This window comes from Azolla caroliniana, unplaced genomic scaffold (assembly GCF_043228905.1).
Source record: "Azolla caroliniana isolate FFs.n. ecotype wild unplaced genomic scaffold, voAzoCaro1.0.p SCAF_105, whole genome shotgun sequence".
In the NCBI taxonomy this organism is placed as follows: Eukaryota; Viridiplantae; Streptophyta; class Polypodiopsida; order Salviniales; family Salviniaceae; genus Azolla; species Azolla caroliniana.
The window spans coordinates 45,711-58,186 of NW_028230540.1; the positions used below are offsets into that span (position 1 = coordinate 45,711).

General features: G+C 37.6%; 2 protein-coding genes across 3 annotated transcripts in view; one reads left to right on the forward strand and one right to left on the reverse strand.

Moving 5' to 3' along the window:
* The window catches only part of LOC147849245 (uncharacterized), a 30,599-nt gene extending 25,350 nt beyond the window's left edge, over positions 1 to 5,249 (reverse strand). For both annotated transcript variants that reach the window (XM_087337724.1, XM_087337722.1), the window contains exon 1: positions 5,242 to 5,249. The gene's annotated coding sequence lies outside the window, so the exon portion shown is untranslated. The remainder of the gene's footprint in view (positions 1 to 5,241) is intronic.
* On the forward strand, positions 4,104 to 6,482 carry LOC147849250 (uncharacterized). The gene has a single exon (XM_087337720.1). It carries the CDS (start codon positions 4,753 to 4,755, stop codon positions 6,031 to 6,033), a length of 1,281 nt encoding a protein of 426 aa, XP_087193846.1. The 5' UTR covers positions 4,104 to 4,752; the 3' UTR covers positions 6,034 to 6,482.
* Positions 6,483 to 12,476: the final 5,994 nt, after the last annotated feature.

A 12,476-nucleotide genomic window follows, 5' to 3' on the forward strand; every position in this document is an offset into this window, starting at 1 on the left:
GATTTGTTTCCTCGACCATTGTCTTACACAAGAGGGCTTGGGAAAAAATACTTTGTATGTTGTAACCATTATGATCTTTCTATATAACCAATGGAAGGACATTTTGTTTTGACAAAAAAAAGGTAGGAAAATGTTGTCCCAGCACTAATGAAACAAGTTCATAATCAATCATATAAAAAGAGTGAAGCCTTCTCTCGTTTTCAAAACAAACACCTAAGATGTAGACATTAACGACATCGAATAATGGCCATAGGTTATTTGTGTTATGGCATATTTCCCTAATTCAATGTGATGATGGCTACACTATAAACCCCATTTCAATGAACCTACTTGAATGCTATGATTGCATGTATAAAACATCAACATAGAGCATGACACAAATTTTGCCTTTTTCTTTGGAATGAAGAAAACAGGATTCCTCGAGCTGCTTGTTGATTCACCGCAATGGGTATGTGGCAATCAACTACACTCTATACATCATCATGATTTACCCTCTTTGCAATCCAATTTTTGTTGCCCTTGTAACTAATAAAAGTATGTTGCATCTCTATGGTTATGATGTATTGTCTATATAACGTTGATTGTGTTTGTGATTGCTTGACATTGGTAGTGGATACCTTGCATTGACACATAAGATCATGGTATTCTCATTGTAGTTTTTATTTGGACACACAACCATATCTACTGAACCTCCTTAAACCTATAAAAAAAATTATCATTCAAATCTTTGTTATTTTGTTGCAATCATGTTTAGTTTTGTTGTTTAAAAAGAGCAAAAGTACTGGGATTTATATATTTGGAAACCCATAAGTAAATGTCGAGACAAAACTAGATGATAATAATAGCTGGTTAACATTCATATACAAATAGACATTCGGTTTAGTGTGCACTGAGGGGTTTTCTAAAACATTTTAGGGGTTTTGGAAATTTTTAGGGTTTTCTGAAATATTTCCTTCTGTGCTCTAATCATACAATTCTTTGATAAGAAAAGTGATCAATGTACGTGATATAATTGACTTGAAACGTTTCTGGTTTCAGCATACATACTCTTCAATTTCTTTCTCGATTCTAAATTACCTTTAGTTTTCGCCTTTTTGCTATGTCAGAGGGATACATTCATTATGCAACAAAACTAATAAACTTCCTTGGATGTGATGAGTTTTTTTCTTGCGTTTTCTTCCTAGTGGCGGCAAGTTTGAGGAATTGAAGTGCAGATGGAGGAGAGAGAAAAAGAGAGTGGGGGAGCAATGGACAAATCACAAGCAGCAACTTCTGCCATCTTTGAGAATAAACAAGATGCATAGGAAGAGAGAGGGAAGGAGAGAGGTTTTCTTCATGCAAGAAAATAGCATGCACGCACGCACGCACGCACGCGGCACAAGCACACACAAAAATAGAAGGACAATAGATGGAAGTTTTGTTGCACATGGAGAAGGAGAGCTCACGTTCACGATCGATCATTGCACAAACTTGACTATTCACAATCATCAAGAATTGTTTGCCCTTCTTTGTGTATGTTCGTTAATCAAGAATCAAAATCACATCACCAACATACATGTGGTACCTAAAAAGGGTGGTTTGTGCCCATAAGTGACGACGACGAAGATGGTGACGGTGACAACAATGACGGTTTCGACGATGAAGAAGGTACAATGTAGCCTGTCTACGAGTCTCATCATATCTTAGAGGTCATCCTGTGCATGTATCTCACTCGTACCATTCGGTACACCCCCTGATGGACTATTTACTGCTAATAAAACATGACTTCGCGTGAGTTGTAGCCTTCGGGCAAGCCAAAGATAAAAAATACTAAAGTAGTATAAAAAAAAGAAATAAAAAAAGAATCAAAATCACATACTCATAATTGTAAACACTCACACATAAACTCATTTTGTTGTTTCTAAATGTTTAGAACATAGTTTCAAATTGGTTTAATGTAATTTTGTCATGAAACAATGTAAACTTTTTTATTTGGATTTTGACCTCTATACAAAAAAAGCGCACTTAATAGAATGGTGCAGTTAAGTGGGCACACAGTTAACCGAATGTCTATTGTATTTGCTTTCATGACTTGTAAAATAGCATTGTATTCTAGGAAAATATAACAAGCAAAGGTTGCACTATCATGCCAATTGTATGTCACAAGTTTCACACATTTTGCCATGATGTCATAAGGGTTTGAAATTGTATTGTCGATAACCTTCTCAAGGATGTTGTTATTTATCTGGCAAATATATATCTCCCCACTCATTATGGCTTTGGAGCACACATGCATAAAAAATTGTTATACTTGTAAATTGTGATTAGAAGTTCCCATGAGAAACAAAATAAAACAATATGCACTACTTTTGCATTCTCGACTCCTTTTCTTCATTGTCCTCTCCGGTCTCTCCATCGGAACAAAACAAATATTTCTTCATATCGATATAACACCTCTTTCATTTGCTTACAACCCCAACTCATTTTTTACTTGAACATCCCATTATCTTGTTGTGCACGTATTTTTGTGTGATCATATTCCTTTCTCAGCTTAGATAACATCAACATTTAGTAGATTCACTTTCATAATGATTCAGTCCAACTTTGTCTTTGTTATATCGACGATAATTGTATCTCTAACTAATTCTAAACTATATATGTAACTAGCACTGAATGGGAGATAACTTATACGTAGAAGTACGAGGCCATCTACGTAAAGTAAGGACTATCACGCACCATTGTATGACAAACCTTATCCATTTACATCATGCATAAATTGAATGGATAAACCGTCACTACAAATCTACCAATCATGTTGTAAAAGTTGTTAACTTTGGATACTCCCAAGATGGTTGTGTATTCGAGGAGTGAGAATTAATGAAAATTTTTAACCTACTTTAAGTTCTTCTTCAATCGCATTATGGATCAAAAGCACGCGATCTAGCACATGAGATTTGTATATGGCACATACTAAGGATTTTATTAGTGGAGGAAAAAGAAGACGCGATGTTCATATCAACGTATTGTGAATCTGGAATCATCAAGTGTAAGATCGTGTGACATTGGACGAGCAAGCTTTCACAAGTAAAGATAGGCCGATGAGTAAACGCGAAGAAGAAGAGCTAATAACATGTGGAAGTGAGTCCATACACTTAGGGGGAGATTGTAATGAAGGTCTAATTGGTGGAGATTGTAATCTCAAAACCAAATATTGAATACATTTTGTTTGCTTTTCCTCTTGCACCAAGGTTGCACTTACGTCCCTTCTTGCTACATTTTGCGTATTTTTTATAGTTTGATCTATTGCATTTGACATACTTGCAAGCCAACTATCTTTACCTAGCATGACCTCTTCTAGATCCTTGTCAATAAGCCCATCGACGGACTTGACCATGTTAAAAAAGAGTCTCTCGAGTGATGAAATTCTTGAATCAAAGAGGTTTACAAGCCATCGAACTAGACAACATAAAAGTCCACCATCAACACATTTCGATTTGTAACTATAAAATTTGATGGCCATCCCATCCATCCATAAGGCCACAGTAAGGTAACGATGACCACACGGTGCGATTATATAGGTAATATTTTGATAGATCTGGACATGTGGCTCTCGGGAAGGTACCCCTATATGCTAACCTAGTGGTAAATCTAAGATGACGATGCGTTGTCCTATCGACACAGATATATGGGAGGAAGCGCAGTGGGTCGGGTGGACACGAGGCATGTGTGGTGTTTGCAAATGAGATACATAGATGTATGGGCGAAAGGAGGAGTAAATATGAAGCAGTTCCAACGGATGAATTCAATTTTAATTAAGGCTTGCGGATGGATGGAGGAAGAAGAAGAAGAAAGGGGAAGGCCGGACAGGTGTGAAACGGACGGACCATGGACACACAACAGACCAAAAGCAAGCAAAAATGTCAGAGGGAAGAGGAGGAGGAGATATGGATAAAAATCATAAATTTGTGTAAACTTGAGCTTTCATGGCATCATCATCATCATCTTCATCTTCTTCTTCTTCTTCATCGCCTTTGGTTTTCTGTCTTAACTCAGAGAGAGAAAGAGAAAGAGAAAGAGAAAGAGAAAGAGTGAGTGTGTGTGTGTGTGTGTGTGTGAGAGAGAGAAGACAGAAGCTAGAAGCCTAAAACCTAACTAGAGCCCGAAACCCCTCCTCTAAATCTGTCAGAGAGTTATCCTTTTGTAACTTGTTGCATATTCAGAGCGAGGGCCAGAGTGTGTGCGTGCGTGCAAAAAGCAAACCCTAAAATTTCCTTTTTTGTCCAGATTTCTTCCCCACTTTTTTGGTCTGCAAAAGGTTAGTACTAAAATCTGACCCAAAACACTAAAATCTATCACCGGTTCATACTCTTCTGTTGCATCAGATACAGAGAGAGGGGCAGAGGGAATTTTTTTTGCGTTGTTTTGGCTAATTTTTATTCCATATCCGGATCACTTGGATAGGCACTAACCTGATCCAAATCCCTAAAGCCCTAAATCTATCAGAGAGGTAAAACTTCCTTCGCTTGCATCATAGATAGAGAGTCCATAGTTTATTTTCTTTTGTTTCGCTTATTCAAATATTTCATCCCCCACTCTTTTTTTTTATTTTAAAATCTTGTGGGTCTGCAAGATTAGGCATTAATCTGATCCAAAATCCAAATCTCTGAAATTTTTCCCATCAGAAGGTTATAGATTTCTTCTCCCACTGTGTTTTCGTTTGTGTTTGTGCTTTTATTTGGGTCTGCAAGGATAGGTACTAATCTAGATAAGAAGATGAGCCTTCGGGCTGAGCATCATCAACAACAACCATCGCCATCAACATTATCAACATCATCAACATCCGCCTCCTCTTCACCATCATCATCATCATCGTCGTCGTCGTCATCATCATCATCATCATCATCATCATCATCTTCAGGCTCTGAGATTCGTCTCCCTGCCGATATTGACTGGACAATGCTCGACAAATCACGTTTTTTTGTGCTAGGTGCTGCCCTCTTCTCGGGTGTCTCGGCTACTCTCTATCCAGTAGTTGTTCTCAAGACACGCCAACAAGTCTATTCAGGTACCCACACCACCTCTAGCCTCAAATTAGGGTTTAACATACTCCGCAATGAAGGTGTTTGTGCTCTATACAAAGGGTTTGGTACATCGTTACTGGGAACTATACCCGCTCGAGCTCTATATATGACCACACTTGAGATCACAAAAAGCAATGTTGGGTTTGCCGCTCGGCATCTACTTGGGCTTCCAGAATCAACTGCAGCAGCAGCAGCGAATGCTGCCGCTGGGTTAAGCGCCTCAATGGCCGCTCAATTGGTGTGGACGCCTGTTGATGTCATTAGCCAACGCCTTATGGTTCAGACAAATGTAAAAAACCCCAGTCCTAACCCCAATCCTAATCACAATCCTAGCACCAAACCTAATGCTAATCTTATACAAAATTCTAGCACTAGCACTAGCACTAACCCTAACCATTCCCCTAATACAAACCTTAACTCTACTCCTAAGCATGGAGTTAATAGCACTAACTACCGAGGTGGGTTTGATGCATTTCGAACCATCGTTCGAGTTGAAGGCATCCGAGGTTTGTACCGTGGCTTTGGGATGTCTATCTTGACCTATGCCCCTTCAAGTGCCTTATGGTGGGCATCTTATTGTGTGACTCAAAGAACAATATGGAGGAGCTTAGGGTTAGGAATTGGGAGAGAATCTTCTAATAATGATGCTAATGTTAAAGAGCAATATGTGCCGAGTTCGAGTCTTGTTGTTGCTGTCCAAGGACTGAGTGCTGCTTGTGCAGGCGGCGTGGCAGCCATTGTGACCACGCCTTTGGATACTATCAAGACGAGGTTTCAAGTCATGGAAAGTGATGAGAACAAAAAGCCACCCACTGTGAGAGATACTCTCCGAAATCTTCTTAAAGAAGGAGGGTGGAAAGCTTGTTATAAAGGGCTCGGACCCCGATGGGCGACCATGTCAATGTCCGCAACCACCATGATTACCACCTATGAGTTTCTAAAGCGAATGTCTGCCAAGCAAGAGAGAACCTAATGAAACAAAAAAAGAACACAAGAAAAAGAAAAGACTCCCCTTTTTTCTCATATATATATCTATATGTATAGTTGGAGCACATGATGCAGATTTTTTTGTTGTGGATTTTTTTTTGTGATCCAACAAGGAATGCAAGCATATATTTATATATATAGATGTATGTATATGCTTTTTATGTACATTGGTTTTGCCATGGCTTCTTTTCTTATGGGCATGCGCTGGCCACCTGAGAAAAAGAATGTGAATATATACGAAGGAAGGCACATGTGCTCCATGCAAAAAAGAAATTGTGTTTTGATTTGCCATTCATTTTCGTAGGAGAGAATTGGATGGAACACTTGTAGAGTACATCACATCTCCTTTCAGCTTACTTTGTATACAACTTTTTTGTGATCTATACATACCCAAAGTACATTCCATTAGGAAACAAGGTATGATGAGTTTCTTCTTTTGTATCTCAAAACTTTCCAGATAAAATGTGATATATTGTTAATGCTGCCATAAGTGTGCTATATCATGATTTCTGCCATAAATTCCTGACTTTTTATCGAGCTTTGTGGCTCTAACTTTCTGGATATGATATATTTCACTATCATGTTGCATCATGCATTGATATTGTATCTTTTAGTATCACAGGATGGTGGCGTTGCACAGTGGAATAGATTGAGATTTAATAAAGGATAAACTCCCATCCTATTGTTTCATATTGATTTTAGCTACTATTTTGCATGAGCATATTTGGCTGTTAATTCCTCACAAAATGAAAGACAGATTGCTTCAAAGCTCACTATAGTGCTGGATGGAGACAGAATCCAAGGACACAATTACGAGCTATGAAGATAGGAGCGCTTTCACACTGTTATATTAATCCTGTCCATTTGTCTCATCGAGCTAAATTGTCTTAATAGTGGGTTCTGGTAACTAGTTATATTGGTCTACATTAACACGTTAGGCTGCAGTTGTTTCATAATCTTGTTGAATGTCACTGCGTTGTTGGATTATGATGTGTAATTGAGAGGCGAAGGAATATGGAGGTGAGGGTTTGCTTTATGTTTTGTGGTTTCATTGTGTTTTCAAGTGAGATCGTGTTCAAATTGCAGATTGCTACTTTTGTTTTGTTGCGTTTCCATAAGTCTCTTCTGATGCATTGCCAAGACGCTGTCTCATTTCAAGTCTTTCAACTTGTCCAAGTTAACCGATTTCGTGCATTTGTATGTGATATCAGTGTAAAATATTAGCCTATGTGTGTTTTGGTTTGTTGGATTACAGTGTTTCTGATCTGTAATTTATGGGAAGCACAAGAGTGATGTGAATTTCATAGTTGTGAGGAGTTAATACACTTTTAATCAGTTCCCCAGTCCACTTTTGAAACGAAAATAGAGCAGGGTGTTTGGAAATATGAAAACTGCCTTGTGATTCAGGGAGGAGATATTTGTAGTTGGGTTATGAGCTCAGATCAATGCTGTCTTGATTCTGACATGAATGTTATGTATGTTTATCTGTACTCAGAAAGCATCCTATCGACATGTTTATAGACTCTTGCTTGGCTGTGAATAAAGGTATGTCCTTTGTATAATTTGTTAATGTAAAAATTGTTTCTTGCTTCATGGACACCATTGACGCAACTTTTTTTGGGTCTCATTGCTTTCCTATATAAATTTCTGAAACTGTAAAACTTTTCATTTTCTATGATTCCTTTCAATGAAGATATGCCTCGGCTAAGATGTAATCTTTTTGAAAATGTGCTATAAAAATGGTAACAAATGATACTACATGCTATATGGAGGATATGGCTAGCCTCATGAAAAATTTAAATTTCACAAACAGCTAAGTAAATAGAGAATCTATACCTTTGTTGACATCATGCTACCCAATTTCCCAAAGGAGTTGCAAGAAGAAAGCTATAAAAGACCAACTTGACCTTAGGAAAATGCCTTTGTAGGTAAATCGTCAATACAAAGGTTTATTGTGACACCTTCGAAACTCGTTAATTCGTAAGGTAGGAAAGGATAAGTTAGATCATCATTTTTTCATTGCACCAATCACAAGTAGAACCATCAACATAAAGTTCCAGTATATTGAGACATCCTTTACATCAATCTTGACGCAACGTACTCCTTTTAGACATAATACTTGAAGATCTAATCTCCCATCACAAGTCTCTTAAAAAGACAACTCCTTCGAGTGCTATTTAAGAAAGCCTATGATTCTACTCTTTTATCATATGATGAGTACTCGATTTTGAATATCCATCATGAATCAACAACATGTTATCCTTTGGCCTATCAACAAGGTCTCAAGTGTAAGATATTTGATATAATGATCATACTTACAAGTGTGACATAGGATCATCACATACATCTGCATTCATTATTTCGTGTCACTCCATTTTTTGGCCTTTGATATTCATTGTAACAAATGTGGAGACATACTACAATAGTGACATAGAAGATATGATGGCGTGATCCTAAACCACATAAATGTATTGCATAAGTAACTTCTTTTTTAGATCCTTGAAAGAGTAAGGTACACATTTTCCCAACACGAATCATTCATCACTCCGCAAACCAAAAGGTACTTAACCACATTGGGATTAATTAGTTTTATTTACATTGTGAAATAAGCAAATCTAATATATGCAGGGACATCTGTCATTGTCCTATAGCCCTTGAAACATGTATATGACTTCCTAGACAAGTGAACCATACCATTGGCCAACATTGTACTCCAAAATTTTCAAAACATAATAGTTGGGGTCTTAAAAGCTACTCAATGACATAATATTCTTCTCAATAAGGTATGGTTAAGAAGAAGAGTACATGAAATAAAGTAGACACATTTGAAACAATGCTTCCCATTATACGTTTCAATAAACATCAAACATGTTCTAACCTTCACGCAGTTTGTGCGTTGCAATTTTGTCCCGTTCCATAAATAGTGGTAATGTTAATCACGAAAGTAACCTAAAGTATGCTTTGGAGTTTAGAGTCTTGTTTAAATGAGATAAAACGACAAATATGTAAAAGAAGAAAAGACATCATGGATAACATCTACATGGGAATAAAAGTTAATAGAAGTATCCCTTCCATGGATAAATCAAGTGGGAATAAGTTGCAAGAAATTTAGGAGGTGCACTTATTTGCTCACAAGGCTTTAGGATTCATCCTCGCGCATTGCTTCTTTCGTTGCGTAGTCATGAAAATTTACCGGTTTTTGGAGGGTCGATTGTGAAAGTACCCCCTCTTTATTTTCATAATGTTTTACAATACCCTTAAATTTCAGAAATGGTTGTGGATGGAGAATCTTTATCCGATAGTCAATGTGCGTCAGAAGTGGTGTCGATGCTGGCTTCGCGTCCTCCATATTGAAGCGCTTCACCACCTTTTCGGATGTAATCGGATTGGGAGAGCCAGAAGATCTTCTTTGTCCGATTTCGCTCTATCTGCATGCCTAAAGGCTAGAATGTTTCGGGCTACTCCAAGTTCTTTCATTGAAGACTCCACTTTAGCTTTCTGATTTCGGCGATAAGGATTATAGGATCATGTAGATTCGGAACTTGTAAACTATTTGCCGGGTGTACATACATCGGCCGGAGTTCGAGCAGTTGTAGCCGAGTTGCCAGATGTAGGTATTGAATTTCTAATACCACATTCTCGGCGCTTGCTTGAAACCATATAGGCTCTTCTTCAGCTTGCAGAAGAGGTGACCTTGCTCCCCCGTTGTCGTGAAGCCTGCTAGTTGAGACACAAAAAACCTAAAAACACCAACAAGGAAAAAACTTTTGGCACCACTTTTAGCATTGTTCTAGCACATGCCACCAATTTGAAATTTGGGAGATTGCAAACAAACTTGTCGTGGGTGTCCAACAAATGTGTGATGTAGAAGCTTCTTTGACTTTCTTCACAAGGAAATATACATTGGAAGTTAGAAAACTAGTTGATTATGAGTTCCCTCTAACACCCACAAATGTGTGATGTAGAAGCTTCTTTGACTTTCTTCACAAGGAAATATACATTGGAAGTTAGAAAACTAGTTGATTATGAGTTCCCTCTAAGTCGAAGTCCATTGTACTTATCAATACAAGAGATTAGAATCTAGATAGAACTAGCTTCCCTCTAACATCACTCAGTATGAGGATCATTCAAGTTCCAATAAGATTGATTACTTTCATGTCATTGATTGTGCACCACTCCCATTTTTCTTGCCTTTTTAAAACCTAATTTGGATTGAATTGGGGATTCGTAGTTTTAAAGTCACACTTGGTTAATTGGCTATGTTAAGCGAATGTGCACTAAGATACTCACACACTTACATGCATGAGGTCATATGTTGTCTTTCACATGATGGTGTACTGGTAAATCTTGCAATTCAAGTTGTGGTTCAAGTCCTATTGGATGCATCATGGGCAAAGAATTTTGTATTCATTCCTTCTTGTTAAAAATTGCTAAGAGGATTTTTTTGGGTAAAATAACTAATATGACCTAACTAAAATTTGATTAGCTTGACTAGCGAATTCTGTTGTTATTTGCATTCATGTTTGTGTGTTTCTTCAAGGAAAAGGCCGACATAATATTTTCATGCTAAATTATAATGTTTATCCGTTGCACATTCATGTTTTGAAATATGACAATGTTGGCCCCATTGATATCTGTGGCCCCATAATTGTGAGCTCATGATCCCCTACATCTTAAGAAAAATATAAATATGTCTAGAACATTTTCATTTCCTTGAAATATGATGTAATATAGTCAAGGCACAAACCAAGAGATATGCAAGTCAAATACATTGTCGTAAGACTTATTACTGCATTTTAGTACGTGTTGACATGACTACACATGGAAACTACGTAGGCTTATTTGACCATGGACACATGACTATAATATCGTTAGTGGACATGCTCATGAATTTAGTGTTCAATGAATTAATGCAAGATGTATGCTGAAAGGACAGCCTACCCTAAAATGTAGGTTTAATGTTATTTTGTTCTTGAGGTTAGTGATGAGAAGGAACACCTAAAGTTATTACATTTGATCTTTAGCATGCACATGGTTAAGTTCAATGAGGGTGTGTGGGTGTATCATGACACAATCATCTTGTCGCACGCAAGAGTTGAGGGTGAGTGAGAAGGGTAAAACTAGTGACATTGACGAAGGCCATGTGGTATGCCCGATCGATTCTCAGGTGTCTTCGAGATCTTATGGTCCACCTGACCAGGTGAAGCGACAACAAACACTTTTTGGTGGTTCACGTAAGACCAACATGGTATATGCCCATTTCTGATTTGTTTTGTGTGCGTGTGAAGTTGGAGTGGGGGGGGGGGGTGCGTGACATGGTGTAATTAATACTATTAATATTAATCTCTTTAAATACGGTATTAAAGGCTAGAGGAAATTGACTTAAATGGACCCCCCATATATTATTCCTAGTCCCCCGTGGACATACATAATTGGGAATTGAAATCTAAGAGGAACTTTCAAACCTTTGACAGTGGACAGTGGACACATGGAAAAGAGCACACGAGCTTATCTAAGTATGTACATATGTATGTATTTATATATATATGTTAATAATAATAACTTATAGGGCGTGTTTAAACTCTAGACGTCAATTTCTTATTTGGTTAAATATGGGCTTGTCCGGACAAACAAAGAATGTCTGTCCGTCTTCATTCATATTATTATGTATCCTCGTGAATGTGGCACAAATGTGGCACACGGTCCCATCCATCCATCACTGACTTACATACATACATACACATACATACATACATAACCTGTCTGTCTTCATTCAATACACATCATCAACTATCCTCTTTTCCTTCTCTGCCTTCTTTTTCTTCTTCTTCTTCTTCTTCTTCTTCCATTCGTGCACTGCTTACTACTGCTAGCAACATCATCAATCAATTTCAATCAATCAATCAAATACATATATTGGACAGGAAACGGAAGACCCATTTAATGATGTACATTTCTCTCTCTCTCTCTCTCACACACACACACACACACACACACACACACATATATCCTCTCAAAATATGGGCCTGCCCAATGCAATGGGATCTCTTCAAAATTTTAAATACATACATACATGCATGCATATATGTATATACATCTATGTAATGAGAGAGACAGAGAGAGAACAGAGAGGCCCTTATAAATTCTAATGCGACCATGCATTCTTCCCTAGTAACGTTCCTGTAGGCTATATATATATATATATATAGCTATTTCATCAATTAAGCAGTATATGGTTAACACCTCTCTCTCTCTCTCTCTGTGCAGTGCCTAGACATATATCTATATCTATATCTATCTATCTATCTATCTATCTATCTATCTATCTATCTATCTATATCTATATATAGCTGTGTCCATATCAAGGAGAAGTTCCCATATATGGAGGTCCAGAGTATTGTGGGAGTAATCAGCAATAGCAATGTTTAT

What these genes read in the sequence shown, in the direction of transcription:
- LOC147849250 (XM_087337720.1), top strand. Translation starts at nt 4,753, where the DNA reads ATGAGCCTTCGGGCTGAGCATCATCAACAACAACCATCGCCATCAACA.